The following is a 21,571-nucleotide window of genomic DNA, read 5'->3' as shown; positions in this document are numbered from 1 at the left end:
GCCCAGGGGTCGTCCTTTGTCATCACTCCGTGTACTCCCCTCCCCCGGACATGGTGACCTCCCTCGGGAGCAGGGAACTCTCTTTTGTCTGCCCTCCTGCGGTGCCTAGCACAGTGCTCTGCACTCTTAAGCCAAGGGGGGCTTACTCGGAGCAGCGTCGCCCACTCATGAGGCGGCGCCCCGGCCAGGCGGCCCTGGGGCCCACGCACACATGGGTAGGAAATGCGGTGTTAGGAGCGGCAGGGCGGCGGCTGCGGCCACGCACACATCGGTAGGAAATGCGGTGTTAGGAGCGGCAGGGCGGCGGCTGCGGCCACGCGCACATCGGTAGGAAATGCGGTGTTAGGAGCGGCAGGGCTGGAGGATGTCGCACCTGCCGCCTGCGGGGGCTCCCAGCCCAGTGCTCGCTCCGACCCACCCGGAGCCCGGCTCCTCCGCGCCGGCGGCCCTGCCAGCAGGCGGCGCCCAGGCCGCGTCTCCCCCCCGCGTCCCGCGGCCGTCCCAGCTCCTGCCGCTGCTCCGGGGGAGGCGGGTCCCGGGCGGGGCAGGTCCCCCGGTACCTCTCTGCAGGGCGCCAGCGGGTGACCCCGGGGGAGGCGGCCTGGTCCCCACTTGTCCGCTTAGAGGCGGAGCGGGAGGGGGGCCAGGGCCTTAGCGTGAAGGTGGGGGGCTCGGGGCGGGGAGCGCACCCGCGGAAGCGGTGCCCCTGCGGCAGGAGTGCGGGTTGGGGGCCCTGCTGGAGACCAGAGAAGGGCCTGCGGGGCGGGGCGGGGCGGGCCCCCGCAGGCTCCGCCCCCAGGGCGCGGGTTTAAAGCGGGCAGGAGGGCGCCGGAGCCGAGCCTCAGCCATGGCCCTGCGCGCGGGGGGCGCGCGGCGGCTCGGCCGCGTCCTGCTCCTCGCCCTGCTCGCGGCCGGCGCCGCCCTCAGCTGGGATCTCCCGCAGCCGCGCCTGCGGGGCAGCAGAATCCGGGTGCACCCGCGGGGCAACCTCTGGGCCACCGGTAAGTCTGGGACCCGGGCAAGCGCGTCCCACCACCGAGCGCTCACCCCCTTCTCCCCTCCGGCCGCCCCTCAGCCGTCGGCGCCTGGGCTGGGCCCTGGAGCCCAGCTGCTCGGGCAGCAGGGAGCCTGAGGCCCAGGCAGGCAGGCAGCTGCTAAGATCACTCAGGGGCTCAGGCACAGCCGCGCCCCACCCTGACCCGCCTGCCAGCCGGCGCCCTTCCCCGGAGCAAGACTCCCGCCTCGCCCAGCCCCGCGTGTCTCCCCCGCACCTCCTCCCACTGGCCTCTTCTTTCTCGGCTCCTTCCTGCACACCTGGCCGAGCTTCTCCCGGCCTGGCCCATCCCGCCTCCCCCTGGCTGTGCCAGCCTCTCCACCGGTTCAGGAAAAGTTGAGATACAGGCCTTGCCAGCAGCAGGGGTCTTTATGGCTCCTTGGTGAGGAGGAAGGCGCCTATGTTCCCGCCGTGAGACTGAGGGATGGGACGGACGGGGGCTTTCCCACTGCCATGGGACCCCCACTCCCTGACTTCCTTGTGCCTCGGCGCCTCCTTTCTAGGGCACTTCATGGGCAAGAAGAGTCTGGAGCCCCCTAGCCCATCCCTACAGGGGACAGCTCCCCACATCCACCTGGGGGACCAGAGACTGCAGCTGAGTCATGATCTGCTCAGGATCCTCCTGCTGAAGAAAGCTCTGGGCGTGAGCCCCCGAGGCCCAGCACCTCACACCCAGGTGAGCCAGCCCCCCAGGCCCAGGAGAGGCTCAGCCGGGGCTGCCCCTGGGTCCAGCATTGGGTGTAGGGTGTGCCTGCCCGACCAGGGTGTGATGGGCCTGCCTCAGGCGAGAGCCCGTCCCTGTCTAACTCGGGATGTCTGACACTTAGGCATGGCAGGGTCCCATTATTGGCCCCTCCGCCCAGGCCAGCTCCTCTGCTCCCCTTCAGTACAGGAGGCCGCTGGTGCAAATGCTGCAGGAGTGACGCCGTTAGTGAGGACACAGCGCCAAGGCTCAGACTGTGCCCACCCGGGAAAGATGCTGAATGGGACCCTGGCGGTGGCCCCATTTGGATGTAAATCCTGGGCTGGAATCTCTGTTGCTCCATTGCTGTGATTTCTGGTCGGGCCACCAGGCATGTCGCCAATGCAGACACAAGTTATGTTCCTGCTGAAGTTGTGAATAAAACCCTGCTCTTTACACAGAATGTGTGGTCCTCTCCTTCCAGCACGTTTGGGGGATGGGAGGGAAGGGGGGCTGCAGATGCGGCTGGCTCCAGGAAGCCCAGAACCCGCGGCGGCACCCGCCTGGCACTGACTCGGGCTCCAGCCCCTGAGCTCATTCATTCCGCGAGCGGGTCCTCAGCGCCCGCTGTGCGCCAGGCCCCTGCAGCCACGGGTCCCACTCGCTCGCCCCCTGCTGGCCCGGCCAGGCTCGCGCTTGGAGCGGAGCAGCCCGCACGGCGGGGGCTTGGCTCACCCCGTTCCTTCCTTCCTCCCTCACGCCGGCCTCGGGGCCCCCGCGCAGCTGTGAGCCAGACCCCGCTGCGCGCCCTCTCCTCCGGCTTTCGGTAGAATCCCCAGTTAGCAAAAGTACAGGACACCCGATTAAATCGGAATTTCAGATACACGACCTTTTTCTCTTTTCGGGATGAGACGGCCTGGATGCGATGGCCTGGCATTGCGCGAACATACAAGAAAAACCTCTCGTCGTTCACCGAAAATTCGAATTTAGCCGGGTGTCCCGTGTCCTATCCGGCCTTGGCCCTCGGATCTGCAAGAACCCGGCCCCTCAGGCGCCGCCCGGGGCTGACAGCCTGGGGACCCCTGACCCCGCCGCATTTTCCGGGACCTTGTGCGGGGAGAAACCCCTAAGCTAGCGGGGCGCGGGTACGGCGGGGGCGCGGCGGCGCTAGGGCAACTCTAGGCCCCGCCCCCGGCGTGAGGCCACGCCCACTTCTCGCGAGAAGGCAGCTCCCGCCCAGGACGGTTCGGAGGCGGAAGTGGGGTACCGGAAGCGGCCGTTGTCATGGATCCCGCGGAGGACTGGCTGGTGGAGTCCTTGCGCTTGTGAGTCGCGCGGGCGCGGGGATGCGGGGTGCGGGGTGCGGGACGGCGGGAGTGAGGTGCGGCGCGTGGGGGGCCTGTGCGGGGCCGGCGGGCGCTGGCGGCGGGACCGGGCGGGCCGGGGACGCCGCGGGGCCTGGGCGCAGGTTGTGCGGGGCCCGGTAGGAGCCATGCTGGGCCGGGGGCGCCACAAGCCACCAGCCTCCGGGCTGAGCAGCAGAGGACCGCGTGGATTCTTTTATTATCGTTATTATTTTAATCTTCACCCGAGGATATTTTTCCCATTGCTTTTCGGAGAGAGAGAGAGAAACATGGATGCGAGAGAGACACATGGGCGGGTCGCCTCCCCCGGGAGCCCGGCCCGGGCCAGGGACGGAGCCTGCAGCCGGTCCCGTGCCCTCCGCGGGGATTGAACCCGGGACCCTTCAGCCCGCGCGGGCGGCGCGCTGACCGCCGAGCAGACCGGCCAGGGCGCTCCTGGGCCCTTCCCGTCGGCCTGGGGCAAGCCTGGGCCCTCGGGGAGCCCCGTTTACAGATGACCGCCGAGGCCCAGGGACACTGGGACCGGCCTGGCTCCAGTCACACAGGGAGCAAAATGTGCAGCCAGACCGGATCCTGGGTTTGCCTGAGGTCAGAGCCTGGGCCTGCAACCCCGGAAACCTCTGAGTTCCTTCTTTAGCAGCTGTGAAGCGCCCTGCACCTTGTGACAGTGTGTCCCTACCATGCAGGTACCAGGATTTCCACGCATTCGACCTCTCAGGAGCCACCCGAGTCCTCGAATGGGTTGGTGACAAAGGTGAGGAGATGGCATCCCACCCAGGCTAGGACTCAAGAGCTCATCAGCCCTGAGGGACCCAGCTCTCTCTTCTGAGGGCCTCTTGGTCACTTGTGGCAATTTTGTGCCCCGTCGGCACTTACTAAGTTCTAGATCTCTTCCATTCCCCCAGTACAAGGCTGTGTATCAGTGACAACGAAATTTATCTTTGCTTCGGCGGGTTTGGCAGAGTTTCTAGATCCAGCCATGGTCCAGAGTCTTTCTAACGGTATGTCACAGCCGCTTCTGCTTCTTTTTCCCCAGGAGTTTTTGTTGCTGGCTATGAAAACCTGAAAAAAAATGAAATTCTTCATCTGATATTACCTCCCAGACTTTGTGTAAAAGAAAACCAGGTAACTTGAAATGTAAATGCTGAGTATATGTGCCTACTTTTAGGCATTTGTTAAACCTTTATAGAGCTCTTGTTGTTTACTAGCTATTGTTCTGGATACTAGAGACAGTGGAAGGGGGAAAGAGAGAGAGAGAAACATCAATTGAGTGATACACATTGACTGGTTGCCTCCCACATGAGACCCAGCCAGGGCCCGGGGATTGAGCCTGCAACCGAGGTACTTGCCCTTGACTGGAATCGAACTTGGGACCCTTCAGTCCATGGCCCGACGCTCTAACCACTGTGCAAAACCAGGCAGGGCTCTAGCTTTTTTTGATGAAGCTGTGAAGTCTTTGTGACTCCTCTAAGAATGCCTGGAGTGTAACACTTGAGCTAGAGTGAAAAGGGGCTAGAGAAAGGTTAGGAGAAGGGTTTTGGACGCGCAGGAAGAAAGCAAGCTGTCCATGTGGGCAGCTGAGACCAACTGAAAAATAGCACACAAGGCCCCGCAGGGAGAAGCATCTGTTGCCAGCAGAGCAGCTTCTGTGGCTTCCTGCCAGGCTGGGATCTGACTGCTTACCTGGAGCTTGTTTGAAACACTCCTTTGCAAAGCAGGCCCTATCTGATTGGCCACCCCTCTGTATTTCAGGGCTTATTCCCAGAAAGAGATTTCAAGGTACGCCATGGAGGATTTTCAGACAGGTCTGTCTTTGATCTGAAGCACGTGCCAGACACCAGGTACGGTCAGCTCTGTTACCCAGACCCTCCATTCAGGATGGCGTGGCTGGAAATGTCAAGGGTATTCTGCCTCTTTATCACCACCCCTCCCCTACCCCCTCAGCACATGTAAGCGCGCAGGCACACAGAAGTCTAGAGTACAAAGATCCTATTGCTTGGGGCTTCACAGTCCCTCAGAAGACCTTTCAACTACTATAATCCTCAGATCTCTGGAGCTGCTCCAAATGAACAGAGAGCAGAAGGCTGCTCTTAGTTTCTCAGAGAGCTGAGGGTAGGTGGCTGCGGCTCATAGCTCCGTTGGCAGAGACTGAGATTGTGGATCAGGGCTGTGTGTTCAGGTTCATTCTGGTGTCCTCTCAAGGACACTTCAGGCCACATGGAAGCCTGGACTCAGTCCCGTGGCTCACCATGGCTGTGGGCATGCCCCTAAAGTGGAGTGAGCCTGTTCCTCCTGTTAAATGAGGGTAACGGGATGATCCTTTCCTGCAGTGCACTTTCCTGAGGTGGGCATGTAGGGATCCCAAGCTGAGTGGGCTGGAGAGGGGGGAGGCTGGGGTATATGGGTGAGCTCCTCACTGTCTGAATCAAGATTTCCTATCCATCCTAAATAGGTTGTTGGTGACCAGTGGCCTTCCAGGTTGTTATCTGCAAGTGTGGCAGGTCGCAGAGGACAGCGGTGAGTGAATTTGGTGCAGGTTGACACACACCTCCATCCCTTAATCTGAGCCAATTAAGAAGTAGACTCAGAGCCAGGTGGGAATCACAATCCAGTGCTTACTTTAATGTGGGCAGAGATGAACTGGCAACCACAGCATAGGGTACAGGCCCTGAATGGAGCTTCAGTAACTTGCTTCAGGAATTGAGGTTACCAACCCAATCATAGGCAGAGCTCGGAGTGAATTACCTCTTCCCCAGGCAGGTGCAGTGCAGAGGCTAGGACAGAGCTATGACCACTCGGTTGAGCTCACCTCTTGGAGCAAGTCTGGATTGAGTGCTCTGGGAACCCTCAGGCTTGGGGAACAATAAGTACTCAGACCCTCCGCATTCTCGCTCAGCCCAGACAGGGCCTTCTGCACGCTCCTTGCTTGTGAACTCTCGCGGGGGTCTTGTTTAAGTGCTTGCTGCTGCATACGTCATGTTAGTACTGGTTCCTTCTCTCATTCATCCTGCTCACTCCCCGACTTTTACCTGTTCTTTAGAATTTAAAACACATAGGCCTGCCTCCCTTTTCTTCAGAGAACATGGGAACCAAATAATGCCCCCCCTCTTGGAGCAGGAAAATGTGCATCTCCCTTTAAGTAGCGTGTGCAGCAGGCTACTTGTTCTGAACTGCGTTCTAAATGGCTTCTGTTGAAGGAAGCCTCAGTTGTAGATGCAGAGACAAGAGCCTGCCTGCCCACTAAGCAAACTGAGACACACAAATAGAACTAAAACGGATCCAACTTGAGGTCAGGTGTCTCTTTCCTGTTTTGCGTGAAAAGGGCATGGACTTTCTTGTCCAGTCTGCGTTTGAAGACAGTGGCATCTGCATAGCAGCCTTTACCTGCAAGGCTTCGGCAAAGTGCGAGGTCGTAGAGCATGTTTTTGAAGACATAGTTCATGACCGTGTACCTGTTATTTTCAGTGGAGTGAATGACACCATCAGTGAGTTCTTTCCTTTTATTCATACTCCACAAAACTGTAAAAAGCCAGAGCTGCTTTGGGGGCTTTCGAGATGGTGGCTGTGACGCATTATCTCCCGTTTGCAAAACAGTTCATAAGACAAATCATAAAGACGTTAAAGTGCTTCTGGCAGTTTCAAAATGTAAATATAATGCGGTGTTTGTTTCCACAGCCTCTCTTGCCAGCTGTCAGTGCCCTTCCTTCCTTGACCATCTAAATGTACAAGGGAAGGCCCCTGGCCGGCTTTCACCTGCCATGTTTCAAACCTTCATTCACATTCTGGATTCTCCCTCCCCTCGTTCACTTTCCCCTAGATGTCATCGAAGCTGTCAGCACCGTGGCTGTGCATGAGAAAGAGGGGAATCTCTGGCCGAGGCTCGCCATCTTCTCATCAATGGCACCTGGAGTTCTCCACGGGGTGCGGCTCAGCGGTCTGAAGGTCGTGGATCTGGAATCCCAGAAGACCACGTACGCCTCAGGTATGGCCACAGTTTGCCCCTTGTTGGCTCCTCCAGCCCCTGTCTGCTTTCCAGTCCTACTCAGCCACGTTTGGACTGAATTCAACCCTGTGTGCCAGATGTCAGGGATACAAGATGAATGAAAGGCAAGCCCTGGCTTCTAGGGGCTCCTGTGCTAGGTTGGAGGAGGCAGTCCCAGGGACCAGCACCCACCCAGCTGGGTAGAACAGCAAAATGAACAGGAAAGGGGAGACATGGTTTATTCTCCCTGGGACTGGGGGTGCTTCCCCAAGCAAGGGACTTGTGACTAGCCAGCCCTGCCAGGTTGCCAGACCGATGTGACTCCAGCAGCTTTTCGCTTTCACTATCTTCCAGGTGTCAGTGACAGTGCGGAGCTAAGTAGCCTGCAGGTCTTGGATGCAGACACCTTTGCCTTCTGCTGCACCTCGGGCCGGCTGGGGCTTGTTGACACCCGCCAGCAGTGGGCACCATCAGAGACCGTCAGCCCTAGCCCTGGGTCTGGTGGAGGGAGGTGGTGTGCAGAAGTCAGGGGCAAGGGCCAGGGCCCTGGACCCAACATCGCCAGCCTTTGCTCAGAGGGGCAGCTCTGTCTTCTTGACCCTCGGGACCTCTGCCATCCTGTGAGCTCAGTCCAGTGCCCAGTGTCCACACCCAGCCCTGACCCACAGCTGCTTCGAGTGACTTGGGCTCCAGGCCTGGACAACTGCTTGGCCATTTCAGGTACTGCATCTGTTGTATGAGCTTTCTCTTCCAAAGGACTGTCGAGTGCTTAGGAAGGAGCCTCTGGCCCCCAAAGTTAAAGTTGCTCACAGAGAATCTCCAAAAGAACTCTCCAGGCTCTGCAGGGGCAGCCCCTTCCCCATTCTGGCTGCTAACCTTCCATACATGAGTAGCAGGGCTTTCCTATCCTAGCAGGAATTCCGTTCTGAGGTTGGTCGAGAGGCCTGCAGATAGTAAGACACTAGGACAGCCATGGGGCTGTACCAGAAAGAAAAGTAAAAGAATATATGTCCAGGATTAGCCTCAGGCCTGGCACGTGATAGATATACCACAGATTCTCGTCATCACGTGCCCCGTGGAGTTGGCAGCTGCCTGCACAAGGGCAGATGTTCCACCCCTTGCTTGGTTGGCCCATAGCCTGTTTTGGTGCCTTAGAGCAAACTATAAAAATTATTTTAGAGGTTCACTGTCAATCTTCTCATCTCTCGTTCATCCTCAGGTTTCGGTGGAACAGTCCAGGTCTATGACGTCACGTCTTGGGGTGGATTGGAGGGCCAAGTAGAGCCTCTCTTCACTCACAAAGGTCACATCTTCCTGGATGGCAATGGGACAGGCACTGCTCCACTGGTCACCACCCACACCTGGCACCCCCACAAACCAAGGACTTTGTTGTCAGCAGCAAGTGATGCCTCTCTGCACGTGTGGGACTGGGTGGACCTCCGTGCCTCCCGCTGACACCAGCGTCTTCCTGCCGGGTCTCTGGAAGAGGAGCTGCTGTATGTACAACGGTACTGATTTAGGACTCAAGTGACCACAGGTCGTTGTTATCAGCTGAGTGGCTTTGGGCCAGTTAAGCAGCCTCTCTTAACCTCAGTGTCTTTATTAGTAAGATGGGAAGGTTAGAAGAAATATATGGAAAACATCAGGTAGGGTGCATGGTAGAGATTTGGTGGCTACTCTTGGATCAGAGCAGTTGTGGGAGACAGGATCGTGCTGCTTCCAGCAGGTTTCAGTCCGTAGGCTTTTGGCATGAGAGACGCTTTCCTCACCCAGTGGACTGTGGAAGGCATTCTCAAGCAATGTTGACCATACACAATCATCCCTGTGTACTGGCTTACAGCCCACCCCCCATGTAAGCTGTGGCTCCAGCACTTTGCACTGTCGGGAGGCTGATATAACAGGGATTCAGGCACTTGTGTTGGAGTCAGATCAGGTGTGGATGTGTGGAAGACTTCAGAGACACAAGGTGTGGAGCCCAGGCCCAGTGCAACCTGCCCACCAGCTCTCGTGGGGCTGCTCCTGTTAACCCCCAGGCAAAACTCAGACCCAGCCAACAATACGGCTGCTTTGCAATAGGACTCAAAGGTTCATAATGTCAATAAAGACCAGTGAAGCCCCATGATTCAGGCTGGATGACAGCTGTTCTCCAAAAAGAAAACAGTTTTGTGTGCTCTCCTTGATCAGAGTGGTGTTTAGCCAGTGTAAGCAGTTTTAACGACAGGGACAACAGTCAGGGCAGCCAGTGTTGTGCATTCTCTGAAGAGAGTCTGAGCCAGATGTGAGCTACAGGCCCAGGAGATAAGCAAATTCCACTTTGACACAAACAGCAAAGTGTTTATTACACGTGCCCCACACGGCTGGCAACCCAGGTGGCTCTTGTCTCTCACATTCCTCTATTTTAACTACTCAGAACTAGGTTCCTGTATCTCACCAGCTCCCATATTCCAGGTTCTTTCTGCAAGTCCTCCACCAGGGTCATTGCCTCCTCTCTACTTTCCGGATGCTTTTGTCTCACCCAGATCTGGATCTCTTGGGGAAGGACAGTGAGATCTGTTCCTTTGTACACCTCCCTGGTTTCAGCCACTGGCAACAGAGCAGGAGTTGGATGACAGCCTCCAAGGGTCCTGATGCTTCTGGCTAGTGGAAATGCCAAAAGTGCTGGCAGGAGATGTCTGGTCCAGGGTCACTCCCTTGAAGGGAAATTTTCTGCTCCCAGTAGGAATCATCTCCCAGCTTCACTATTGGAAGCTCTTCTTGTACTTGAGGAACCTGGATTTGTTGGTCCACAGCTACAGCCATTGTTCAGCTCAGAGGAGAACCTTGCAGCTCTGCTCTTGAAGTTCAAACGTCTTCCTTGACCTCACTGGGAAGCCACCTTCACATAGGAGTCACTAAGGAGAACTTGAAATTCTAGGGCCAGGGACACACATTCCAGAGTGAACCCTAGTGAAAACCACAAGCGTGAGCCCAGCAGGTTGGAGGTGAAGGAATGAGCTTTCCTGTTCCCGGGGGGTCTCGCCTGGTCACCGGGGAGGCAGCTCCAGAAGTTTGATTGAGAGGTCAAAGGCCGACGGTCTGGCTGGTAAGGGGCCTGGAGGCCGTTTGCACAGCAGTTCGCTTAAGGCCGAGAAAATGCCGGTTACCCGCTGGAAGAATGAGGGTAGCCGCCCACCCTCCCAGGTCACTGGTCATTGGGGTCGCAAAGGGGACGTGCCGGCAAGTATCGACGGCGCCCAAGGGAGCAGCACCTTGGAGAGCAGCGCCAGCTCCCCCCGCAGTTCAAGTGCCCTGGAGGAGGGGCCGTGGTGGGGCTACAGGCTTTAATAAGAACACTCCCACGGGCCTGGGCCACTGTCGGACCCCGGGTCTCTCCCCGGCCACACGCTCCCAGCCGGGGCGGCCTGAGCCCCAGGGGAGACCCGCGCCGCCCGCCTGCAGGAGGCTTGGCCCTGCCGCCCTGCAGCGTCCTGGCACTGCGCCGGAACCGGTGCCACAAGGTGTGGGCACCAGAAGCGGAAACACGAGCTCTGTCTCACACTCTAAAGTCAAGATTTTAAAACTTGGGGGGAAAAAGAGATGTGAAGCAGGTGACAGGCACTGAAGCTGGAGAGGACGGGTGTGGTGGCGGTGTCAGGCCTCCCGGAAAAGTGCAGGGAGGGCCTCATGGAGGAGGTGGTGGGAGTCTCTTCTAGTAAAACCTGACGAAGACATGTCACCGACTTCCTGTTCACAGCCTCCCCAGTACCTAGCAGTAATGGAATTGATGGGGATTTCACAGCCAGTGTGGTTTGTTTTAACAACGGTCAGTACTTAGGTTAGAAACCTCCGTGTGTCTGATTTAGTTGATTCTGGATGGAGATGATTCAGGAGGCCAGCTGGCTCCTCAGCCAAAGCTGCCACTCCAAGTCTTGGTTGACAGGTTGGATATAGAGTTGGCAGAGGACACTGGGAAGGTGTGTGTGCTGGTCAAGAACACAGATCTAGGTTCACCCAAAGGTGTCCTTTTTCAAGCAAATGATTTTTTACTCCCTGAAGGTCTTGGACCATTTTCAGCCTGGGGCAGGAGGAGGGATGGTGGGGAAGTGAGATGCAGGTTTGCTAACGACAGCCAAGTTCAGGTTTCTGACGCACATTAAAGACAGAGTCGGGAAGGATGGGACTCTACTTTATTAGGCAACACTGAGCGTCCATCCTACAAGAACCAAGGCCCATTCTGAGCGCAGGCCCCATGCATAGGAGGCGGTGGTTTCACATTTCCCAGAAATACCTTTCTACTCTCCTTTTCTCCTGACAAACCCCTTCACCAGCTATCACCCCATCTTCACCATTTCAAGGAGCAAGGACCCAAGAACAAAGCCCTGGTAGCACCCTAAAAGCAGGGGCAACCTCTGTAGGACAACGCTCGATTCAAGCCCAGATCTCTCCAGGGGACAGATGACACGTCCTCAAAACACTTCCTTAGAAGTAACCCTCTTAGTATACAAAAGCTACCGCATGGAATTCTAGCCCTGTGTGTGCAAAGTAAAAAACAATGAGGAACTGACAAGCACAGACGAGTGGTTACAGAGCTTTGTGTCTGTGGGGTAAAGACATGAGCCCACCCTGCGGAGTGCAGGACTGCGTCACTGAACGCTGATGAGAGAAACTGCCATCCACCAGGGTAGACAGCTGGGGTCTCCACCTTCGCACTCAAAAAATGAAGTCCGAAAAAAACTAGTGCGTTCCCCCTGGCAGCCAACTCACCACAGGATAATAACAGAGACAAAGCAAAAGTGTAAATCTCATTTTACACCTTCCCTGGCAGGCCCTGTTCAACTCAATGGAAAGGTTACTGGGACAACGGGTCCAGGCCATACTCCGTGTTTCAGTGTTACTGACACATTCCAGGAACAGAGGACTTGACCTTCATGTGGTGACACAGAATTGGAGAAGCCTCTCCACCTTGACCTGGAATCCAAGCCCAGGACAGAGCCGGGAAGAGCTGGTGCTGACAGGGGCAAGGGGCCTGGAATGCTAGTAGCTCGGGCTGAAGGCACCTCAGCCCAACAGAGTAGCAGCAGCACAGCCGCCAGGCCGCACCAAGAGATTTCCAGTATTTCTCTCTCTGAGGACTCAGCGGGATGCGGGCCATGCTGCCTTGCGTTCCCCATGGGGAAACGCCCTCATTCTACCAAAGAGGAAACGGGGGTGCAGAGGGATCAGGAGAAAGGGAGCCAATCAAGCCAGGAAACGAAACAGGAAAAGACCCAACTTCCTGACTTTGCAGCCCTACACTGTTCTTGGGGTTTGGCTCCGTCCACTATTGATGGCGGGGTCCTAGGAATGAGGAGGAGCAGTGGTGAGATTCTGACACATCCCCAGAGACCATTTGGGAAGAATGGCTCTTCTAATGAACATCCCTGCAGGGGACAGTGTGACAGTTCCCTCCCCTGGGCCAGCCCCCTCACGGTTCCTCTTTGCCACGTCAATAAAGTTTCTCTTTCATGTGAGTTCTCTGATGTGTAATGAAATTGGAGCTGTTGCTGAAGCCTTTGCCACACTCGGGGCATTTGTAGGGCTTCTCCCCTGTGTGGATTCGCTGGTGTATGATGAGAACTGAATTCCAGCTAAAGCCCTTCCCACATTCAGGGCACCTGTAGGGCTTGTCCCCCAAGTGGGCCCTCTGGTGCATGACCAGGATGGAGCCCCGGCTGAAGCTCTTGCCACACATGAGACATTCGTAGGGCTTCTCGCCCGTGTGGGTCCGTTGGTGCACCACAAGCTGGGAGCGCTGGCTGAAGCACTTCCCACACTCGCTGCACTTGTAGGGTTTCTCCCCCGTGTGGATCCTCTGGTGCTTGATGAGGTTGGAGCTCCAGCTGAAGCTCTCCCCGCAGGTCAGGCACTCATAGGGCTTCTCACCCGTGTGCATCCCCTGGTGAGCGATCAGGCTGGAGCTCTGGCTGAAGCTCTTCCCACACTCCCCGCATTTATAGGGCTTCTCCACCAGGTGGGTTCTGCGGTGCGTGGCCAGATTGGAGCTGCGGCTGAAGCTCTTCCCACACTCGCTGCACTGGTAGGGCTTCTCTCCTGTGTGAGTTCTCCGGTGGGTGATGAGGGCTGAGCTCTGACTGAACCTCTGCCCACAGTCAGGACATTTGTAGGGTTTCTCCCCTGTGTGGATCCTCTGGTGTCGTATCAGGTTAGAGTTGTAACTAAAGCTTTCGCCGCATTCCTTACATTCGTAGGGCTTTTCTCCAGTGTGGATTCCCTGATGTGTATTGAGGCTGGACCGGTTGCCAAAGCTCTTGCCACACTCAGGGCATGAGTATGGTTTCTCTCCTGTGTGGGTTCGCTGGTGAGCGATGAGATTGGGGCTCCTGCTGAAACTCTTGCCACACTCAGCACACTGAAAGGGTTTCTCGCCCGTGTGGATCCTCTGGTGGGTTATGAGGTTTGCGCTGCGGCTAAAGCTTTTCCCACAATCCCTGCATTTGTAAGGTTTCTCCCCGGTGTGAGTCGTTTGGTGTCTACTAAAGTTCGAACCATCACTAAAGCTTTTTCCACATTCGTCACATTTGTAGTATTTCTCTCCTGTGTGGGTTCGCTCATGCGTGATTAGGTGGGATTTCCGGCTGAAGGTCTTCCCGCACTGGGGACATTCATAGGGCTTCTCACCCAGGTAGGTGCCCTGGAGGCCTATGAGCTGTCCAACTTCCCTGCCTTGTGATGGCACATCCCTGTGGTCCTTACTTGAGGCATTTCCCTGGGGCCTCCTGGAGGGGCAGTTCCTCTCAAAGTCACTTTCCCAGTCAGACTGCTGAACGCCTTCCCCTTCAGGCATATCTGAGAAGATCTCATGTGACTCCACGTCCTCAAATATGTCTTGATTAGAGTTCTCCCCATTTTCACTGTGGATCTCAAAATCTGAAATAATGAAGAAAAACATACAATTTACACTCAATCCCCAGTTGGGGGCGTGGAGGAGGCAGCCGATCAATGACTCATCATTGATGTTTCTCTCTCTCTCTCTCCCTCTCCCTCCCTCTCTGAAATCAATACAGACATACATTTTTTAAAAAGAGCTTATAGAATAATCTCATGCATTAAAATATGTCCTCAGACTAGGGACTCTAATAAATCTATCCCAGGATTAAGCCAGAGCAGCAAAGCTGTGGGCCTGCATCACACTGTTCTGACCACGGGGACCTGCTCACTGAACTGAGTGTCGGTTTAATGGCTCTGGCCGATTGTGACGCACACTCTAAGGAGTGTCATTAGTACTTAATGGCCGTCAGGAACACGGTGGCTGCCAGGAAGCTGTTAAGGGCATTGTTTATAACACACAGTGTCCTCCTGATGAGCCCAAGGAGGAAATCTCCCTTTGACCGAAATACAAGCTAACAACCGAAAACATTTTTTTTTTTTTAATGACTTGAGTAAACTGCTCTCTTCTGAGTGGGGACATTGGCTATTAAAGGTTTCACTGCCTTAAAATCTGAAGCCCTGGTACATTGTGGGATGAGCTCAGAAGCTACAGGGGAAACAAACACAAACTCACACTTCATTTCAGTGAAACTAGGAAGGGAATCGATAGGCAGACACTAATGCACGTAAGGCCTTCCAAAAACAGGCGAGGCTGGGCAGAGCCCGTGTGGAGGGAGAGGGATGGTACTCGGGGGAAGATCTCGAAAAGCTCCGGCAGAAGTCACTTCCTGAAGGTGAGGACTTGCCCTCGAGGACAGCAGTGCATTTGGGGACTGAGATAAGCAGGGCTGGCTTCTTTGGTTCGGAGGAGAAATGGAAGGTGAGGCTACACCCAGAACCACACGGAGGAGCCCCACGAGGACAGCGCCTTCGACTCGCAGGCACTGATCACGGGAGGTATTACTCCAGAGAAAAGTGACTGGTTTTCATCCACAAAAAAAGTTAAATGGAGCAACGGCGTCTCTGAAGAAAGACCCTAGAGCAGAACGTGAGGAAGCAACGGCGAGGCAAAGAACTGTGAGCTGGCAAAACGGAGGAAAGGGGGCGACACCCAGAGATATGAACACCAGTGGGAAGAAGCACAAAGAAAACAGGCACCTCGGAAAGCACAGAAACGGAGGGGGGTGAAATGGGAAAAGCAACGGAATGAAAAGGAAACAAAGGAAGAGGTGAGAAGAATTCAGATGTTAGAAGAATCAGTACACAAAGCAGAGTTCTCAAGAAAGGGAAACGAAACCAAAGGAACAGCACAAACCTTTATAAAGGCGTAGGAGCCGTGAGAGGTGTGTTGTGTGCCCAGGTGGTTCATGAGACCGAGCACAAGGAGGCAAAAAGGTGAAAATCACTTCTATGGGGAAGAAAAGCAACGGGCCTCAGGTTCCCCTGCAGTAGCCCCCGGCGCCGGCAGAGCAGGCAGCAACCTCTACCCGTCACGTAAGGAAGGAAACGTGCACCAAGGACCTCACGTTCAACAAGACCGTCCTCGGGGTACAGAGTTTATAGGCAAACAGCTTCGAATATACACAGTTCCACAGAGTACTGGTCCAGTGAGCCCCTCCGGGGGACTACGAGGGGGTAATTTTATCAACCAGGAGACGAAGGGACCTCTGAAGCAGCAGGACTGGGGTGAACACCTGATATGCACAGCTCGAGGAGCCCTAAAACAACCATGGCGAATGGGGTGGTTTGTTTTGGGTGCTTTTTTTAAAATATATCTTTATTTCAGAAAGAGCAAAGGAGAGGGAGAGAGAAAGATAGAAACATCCATGATGGGAGAGTCATTGATCGGCTGCCTCCTGCACGCCCCCGACTGGGGATCGAGCCCGCAACCCAGGCATGTGCCCTGACCGGGAATCGAACCTCAAAAAATTAAAAATAGAGCTACCCTCTGGCCCCACAGTCCCTCTTCTGGGTGTGCACTGCATCCTAAGCAACAACATCACTATCTCTGAGAGATCTGCGCCCCGACATTCACTGCAGCATTACTTACAATAGCCAAGGCAAGAGAGTTTTAGAAACACTATCAAATTTCTGAGGGTCCGATAAGCAAAAGAATAGTCTCTTGCTTTAATGGGCATTTTCCTGATCGTCTCTAAGGCTGAATTTATTTCCTATAACTCGAGAGACAGGAATCTGTTTCTGTGCAAGTTACAAATAGGGACCCAATCTTGGTCTTTCAAATACAGCTCACTGACTGGTTCTTGAACTGCCACAGGGCCTCTTCCCTTATGGGTCCGTAGGCACGAGCTGCAGTCGTAGCTCAGTCTAAACCCGTGGTTCTTGTATTTTCTAACCTTCGACACACACTCGACTCCCACGCACAGCACACTCCCTGTGGCTGTGGCTGTTCAAGGGGCCGCGTGTGTCCCCCTGCCTGGCAAGAGGCCTCCTCTTTCCCTCCCATGCTAGAAAGCACATCAGAATGAGTGTGAGGAAAACTGGTGTCCATGTGGGGATGAACCCGAATTTACTATAATTTATTTATGACAATGAAACTGGTCACTAACTGGGGTGCTGTAGCGTGGGTCAGGCTCAAATTCTCAAAAAGCCACTCCCACCTGATTGCGACACACGGCCGTGTCTCAACACCACGGCTGTACCTTCAGAGGCACTGGTCTGAAACACAGAAGTGGCCCCATACAGCTTGTGTCCAACTCGGGCTCTCCCCACAGGAGCCCCACCCCGAAGAGCCTGGCAGGAACCTGATCAAACCCGAGTGACCGGGAACATTGTTCCACCTGAACTCTGGCTGCCTGAAAGACTAGCCACTGATAGAAACAGTAGTGAGCTCTCTTATCAGTGTAAGTGAAGGACGGCCAAACATTTTACGTTATAACATTACATCTCTCTAAGAGTTCTGTACCGTACACATTCCAAATACTTAAGTGGATTCAAAGTGATTTTGTCTTGAAGCTGAGAATCATAGCTTTAGATAGAAAGAAAAGGGAGGGAGGGAGGGAAGGGGGAGGGAGACAAGATGTAATATGATAAAAACTCCAAAAGGGGAAACTGAAGATGCACTGGAGAGAAGACCACCAGGCGAGGTGATGGGAGATGCTCCCCAGTGGGGGGAGCTGGGGACAGGGAAGAGGGACCGGAAGAAGGGAGAGCTTTACTTCCTCACGGAGCAGGTCTCCAGGCTGTACACTCACCGGAAGACCGGGGTGTTATCACTCGGGATGGGACAAAACCACTCCAAGTCAAGATTCAGGAGCACAGGTGAATACTAGGAAGCGCAGACACGCCCAAGAAACAGCAAGAGCAGCTCTGAACAGAGCCGGAGCCGCAGCAGGGGGACCAGGGAAAACCAGCCGCAGGGCCCTCTGAGCCACGTCTCACAGGCCACGGGCTCCAGGCAGAACAAGGTCACACCTGACCTGGAGACACTGGGGAACTCATGAAGACTTTTAGGCAGGAGAGTGACCGGTCCCTCAGATAGGGGCGGGGCAGCTGTAATGAAAGGGGAAAGAGGCTGAAGGCAGGTTCCCTTCGGAGGCTCCTACAGGAGGGAAATTCCAAGAGCCCAAACGGGGGCTAGGGCCTAAAACGTGGGAAACGCTCACTGAGAGGAGCTTTGTCCCTCAACCTGTTAACAGAGGTCCAGTCTCAACTGGGATGGTAAGATACGCTGAGCACCTCCAGTGCCTGCCTGCAAATCAAAGCACCACACTGGGTACATGTGTCCGAAGGTCCCCAGCTGGACAAACAGAGTAGAGGCCTTATGTTGAGGGTTCGTTCATATCTCCCAAGTCCCTGAAGGCTGTCAGGACCTCTGCCCTTTCTCTTCTTTCCCAGACCTCCGAATCCTCCAGACCAGAGGCCTCTGAGTTAGTCACTTCTGTCTCCGCCCTAGTCCTCAGGTGCTAGGCACACTGGCTCACAGAAAGGGGTCGACAAGTGCTAGGTATTGTTACTGAGTCCCTTCTCATGTGTGCCATCTCCTCCCCTTCCCCAGCGGTCCCCATCCTGGCCTGACCCCTGCACACCTGATGGTTTCCTGGCCGCTCCCCTGCCTCCAGCCTCTCCCTGCTCTAATCAAACCCACATCCTGTTGCCAAACTCAGCTTCCTCCCCTGCCCCTTGGGCCCCAGTTCAAGAAACTGCTGAGGCCGTGACAGTCAGTCCAAGTTGCTGCCACCCTTCCCCAAAACTCTACTTCCTCCCACTTCCTAAACACGCAGTTTCCACTCCAAACCACCAGCCTTCCTTACTGTCACCTGAACTGTGCTATGTCGGTCCACCCTTCTGAGCCTCTGCTTAGCACAGCTCCTCCGCCTGCCCCGCAAATTCCACGGCAGCCTGCAACTCCTGCTCAGGTCCCACATGCTCCCTGAGGCCTCCCTGACCTCCCCGCTCCTCCTGCAGCGCTCATCAGCACACCGGCAGCCGTCTCCCATGGGTCCTGAAGCAGTGCTAGGGGCACAGGTGGACTGGGAGCAAACACCTGGAAATCGAGGGAGTCCAGTTTACAAGTGAAGAGCAGGCAGAGGCAGTGCAGCTGAGTGGCGCGCCTAGTCCCACGGTGCCTTAGTAACACGGGAGACAAGGATATTAACCGTTGCAAAGAACTCAAGTTTCTAATTCCTCTTTTAAGAGCCCAGCATGACTCTGTGCCACAGAAAGTCCCTAGTTACCCGTCATTCGTCTTGGTTTCATAAAAATAATCTCTCTCTAAAACTAGGATTTGGTTTTTCTAACTGCCGGAACTTCAAGTATTTGGATGTTCGTTGCACAACCAAGGGAAGGAGCCTAGAGGTGATTTATAGGGCACCCAGCCCCTCCCCGCAAACATCCACCAGCTTCCCAACCACTCGGAATAAACTCAGAAGTGAAAACCGTGCTTACTACACAAATACAGCTTGGAAAACGCTCCCCTCAGCCCCCTCTACATGGAAATCCTGGAGCTGTCACTGCACCCAAGGACTTTAGAAGGGTGACAATGTCCTGATTTTCCGCAGACAGCACAGAGGGGTGGAGCTGTCCCAAATTCTGTCCTGTACGCCACCTTGTCGTCCACCTCAGGAGGCGTCCCCACCCTCTCCCTGTGAGTTTAGGCATCTCACCCCTGTCCCGAAGGGTCTGGGTCAAGTCTTCCACCAGGGCCACTGCCTCCTCGCTGCTCTCGGGCCTGTGTTCTTGCAGCCAGGCCTGAATCTCCCTCGGCATCACGGTGAGCATCTGCTCCTTGGTGTGCACCTCCGGCCTCAGCCAGCGCCGACAGAGCTCTCGAAGGCGGCCGAGTGCACCCTGCGGCCCTCCAGCCGCCTCCTCTCGGGGGCTGCCCTTGCCAGCACTCTGGGGAAAGGGCTCGGACTCAGGGCCATCCTCCTGCAGCACGGCTTCCTGTACCCAAGAGTCGTCCTCCAGGATCATGGTGGTGACCTCCGCCTCCTGTTCGTCTTCCTCTTGAGGTACCTGGACCAAGGGGCTCAGGGGAGTGGTTACTCCCGGTACCTCTGCAGCCATCACCCACGTTCTTGGGACAAACACTCAGGCTTCTAGCCTTTAACTTCAGTCTTCGCCAGCCAGGCTCTCTGAGAAGACACCTCCCTCCTCAGATGTCAACAAGTAGCCCAGCTGAGAAACGAGAAAGGGAACCAGAATCAGTAAGTAAACTGTCCTAAAGTGATCTAACTCACAGCAGCCCGGGTCAGGCCGCCAAGTAATTCTTACGTCCGCAAATCAACACAAGTTTCCTGTCCCTCTTAACGGAAAAATGGCTTATTCCTGAAAATCTAGCTCTCTCCATGGCAAGAGAAGTTAAGCAGGATCATAAACACAAAATACACAGCACTTTTCTTTCCAGAAGACCAAAGCATGAGGATCAGGAATCCAAAGCCCTTGCAAGTATCCGGGACTGAGGTATCCTGCCCGAAGTCAGCTCGGACTTGCTGCAGAGTGGGTGACCTTGACCTAATATACTCGACCTCACTGACCTCCACCAAGTAGAGATAATAACATCCATCCCTCTTATTTTACGGGGACATCTTAAGGATTAGCAATGGGTCAGGTGTCAAGAGACTCTGAGCCTCACTAGAAGGAAGACAATATCTCAACTGCATTTTTAACATATTTTGAAGCATGAAGTTTTTAAGTGTTCATACTCTTTGGTCCAGCCTTGGCCCCTCGGGAGCTTATCTTTTAAAATCACCATCTTTGCAAAGAGAAACTTATTTGCTCAACCATAGCATTCTTTCTGATCACACACACAGAAAAATCGACCCGTACAAATCCAGCAGCAGGGGGATGGTTAATCAGTTATGGCTCGTGCATGCAGTAAAATGTATTAAAAACTATGCTGAGAGAATCGTCGCTGCCTCTGGGAGGTACTGATTGAGAAGGGGTGCAAAGGAGCCTTTTGGGGTGCCGGGAATGTCCTGTATCTTGATTCCACGGTGGCTGACAAGAGCATACGTGTGAAATTTAAGATCCGTGCACTCCGCTGTATGTATTTTAAAATACTTTTAAAATGAAGCTGACAGGCCCGGCTGGGCGTGGCTCAGCGGTTGAGCGTGGACCTGGGATCCAGGCGATCAGGGTTCGATTCCCGGTCAGGGCACATGCCCGGGTTGCGGGCTCGATCAATGACTCTCTCATCATTGATGTTTCTCTCTCTCTCTCTCCCTCTCCTTCCCTCTCTCTGAGATCAATAAAGATATATTAAAAAAAAAAAATGAAGCTGACAAAGATTATTAATCGTTACAGATATAAGACAATCCTCATAATAGAAAACGAAAACCTGGACAGAGGTTCTACGAGATATTGAAAGCAGTGAAATTACAAAATATTTAAAGACTACAAAAGCAATGAAAATTTATTTTTTTTAATCACTGCTATATCATATAAGATTCAGATAACAACCTCCCCCGCCCCACAGGGGAAAAAATGGGGGCGGGGAGGGAAAACTTTTTTTTTTAAAGAGCAAAACAGACGTGCCGGTGGGAAAACCCAAGTTCCCAGTGAGTGTTGACGACTGGAGGACACGCGGGGGTAACGGGGCTTCCCCTAGCGCCCCGGGGAAGCGGCGCCCCGCCGCGGGCTGACTCTCGGGGGGCCCGGGGCAGGACACGCCCCCGGGCTCAGGGTCCCGGGCGCAGGGGGGGCGCCGCGCGGGGCGCACCCCGTCCAGGCCCCGCGCCCCGGGCGCACGTGCAAGGGGCTCGCCGCCGGGGAGGCGCCGGGGGGACCCGAGGGAAAGCGAGGCGGCCCCGGGGAGAGCGCCCCGGCCCCGGCCCCGGCCCCGGCCCCCCCAGCAGGCTGCCCGCGCTGCCCAGGCCCTGCCCCCGGGCCGCGAGGCCCGGCCTCACCCCCTCCCCCGGCTCACCTGCGGGGACACCGGCCCAGCTCCGGCCGCCGCTCCGCCACGAGCGCCCCAGGCGCGGCCCGGCCCCTCCGGAGTCCCCGCGGCTGCGGCCCGAGGGGCACCGAGAACAATGGACGGTAGAGGCCCGCCCCCGGCCGTCCTCATTGGCTGCCGAGAACGGCCCCTGGAACCCTGCCTTCCTATTGGCCGGCCCAGCCGG

At 55.6% G+C, this 21,571-nt stretch overlaps 3 protein-coding genes across 6 annotated transcripts; 2 read left to right on the top strand and 1 right to left on the bottom strand.

The window, feature by feature from the left end:
* The first annotated feature begins 780 nt into the window (after positions 1–780).
* NMB (neuromedin B) lies at positions 781–2,197 on the top strand. 3 transcript variants are annotated; one of them, XM_081124377.1, is made up of 3 exons: positions 781–1,001; positions 1,558–1,730; positions 1,942–2,197. In XM_081124377.1, exons 1-3 carry the CDS (start codon positions 848–850, stop codon positions 1,975–1,977), a joined length of 363 nt encoding a protein of 120 aa, XP_080980503.1. In that variant the 5' UTR covers positions 781–847; the 3' UTR covers positions 1,978–2,197. The 3 variants fall into 3 exon arrangements, with proteins under 3 accessions (XP_080980503.1, XP_080980501.1, XP_080980502.1); XM_081124375.1 differs by having other exon boundaries at positions 1,947–2,178; XM_081124376.1 differs by having other exon boundaries at positions 1,882–2,062.
* An 805-nt stretch (positions 2,198–3,002) lies between these two features.
* On the top strand, positions 3,003–13,638 carry WDR73 (WD repeat domain 73). Of its 2 annotated transcripts, none has more exons than XM_081124710.1 (8): positions 3,003–3,061; positions 3,787–3,854; positions 4,137–4,225; positions 4,853–4,941; positions 5,553–5,617; positions 6,918–7,082; positions 7,437–7,802; positions 8,302–13,638. In XM_081124710.1, exons 1-8 carry the CDS (start codon positions 3,021–3,023, stop codon positions 8,535–8,537), a joined length of 1,119 nt encoding a protein of 372 aa, XP_080980836.1. In that variant the 5' UTR covers positions 3,003–3,020; the 3' UTR covers positions 8,538–13,638. The 2 variants fall into 2 exon arrangements, with proteins under 2 accessions (XP_080980836.1, XP_080980837.1); XM_081124711.1 differs by lacking the exon at positions 3,003–3,061 and adding an exon at positions 3,320–3,688 and having other exon boundaries at positions 8,302–12,571.
* ZSCAN2 (zinc finger and SCAN domain containing 2) lies at positions 12,547–21,464 on the bottom strand (the record flags this gene model as incomplete). The annotated part of the gene is made up of 3 exons (XM_081124709.1): positions 21,373–21,464; positions 19,112–19,625; positions 12,547–13,988 (listed from the first exon to the last, which is right to left on the bottom strand). Exons 2-3 carry the CDS (start codon positions 19,512–19,514, stop codon positions 12,547–12,549), a joined length of 1,845 nt encoding a protein of 614 aa, XP_080980835.1. The 5' UTR covers positions 19,515–19,625; positions 21,373–21,464.
* Positions 21,465–21,571: the final 107 nt, after the last annotated feature.

This window comes from Miniopterus schreibersii (genome assembly GCF_964146895.1).
Source record: "Miniopterus schreibersii genome assembly, chromosome: 22".
Taxonomy (NCBI): Eukaryota; Metazoa; Chordata; class Mammalia; order Chiroptera; family Miniopteridae; genus Miniopterus; species Miniopterus schreibersii.
This window is presented reverse-complemented; position numbering and strand designations above follow the sequence as displayed.

Excerpts from the sequence above, each read along its gene's own strand:
- NMB (XM_081124375.1), top strand. The coding sequence starts at position 848 with ATGGCCCTGCGCGCGGGGGGCGCGCGGCGGCTCGGCCGCGTCCTGCTC. Across the intron at positions 1,002-1,557 it reads GGGCAACCTCTGGGCCACCG|GGCACTTCATGGGCAAGAAG; the intron begins GTAAGTCTGGGA and ends CCTCCTTTCTAG. Across the intron at positions 1,731-1,946 it reads GCCCAGCACCTCACACCCAG|GAGGCCGCTGGTGCAAATGC; the intron begins GTGAGCCAGCCC and ends CCTTCAGTACAG.
- WDR73 (XM_081124711.1), top strand. The coding sequence starts at position 3,594 with ATGACCGCCGAGGCCCAGGGACACTGGGACCGGCCTGGCTCCAGTCAC. Across the intron at positions 5,618-6,917 it reads GCAGGTCGCAGAGGACAGCG|ATGTCATCGAAGCTGTCAGC; the intron begins GTGAGTGAATTT and ends ACTTTCCCCTAG. Across the intron at positions 7,803-8,301 it reads CAACTGCTTGGCCATTTCAG|GTTTCGGTGGAACAGTCCAG; the intron begins GTACTGCATCTG and ends GTTCATCCTCAG.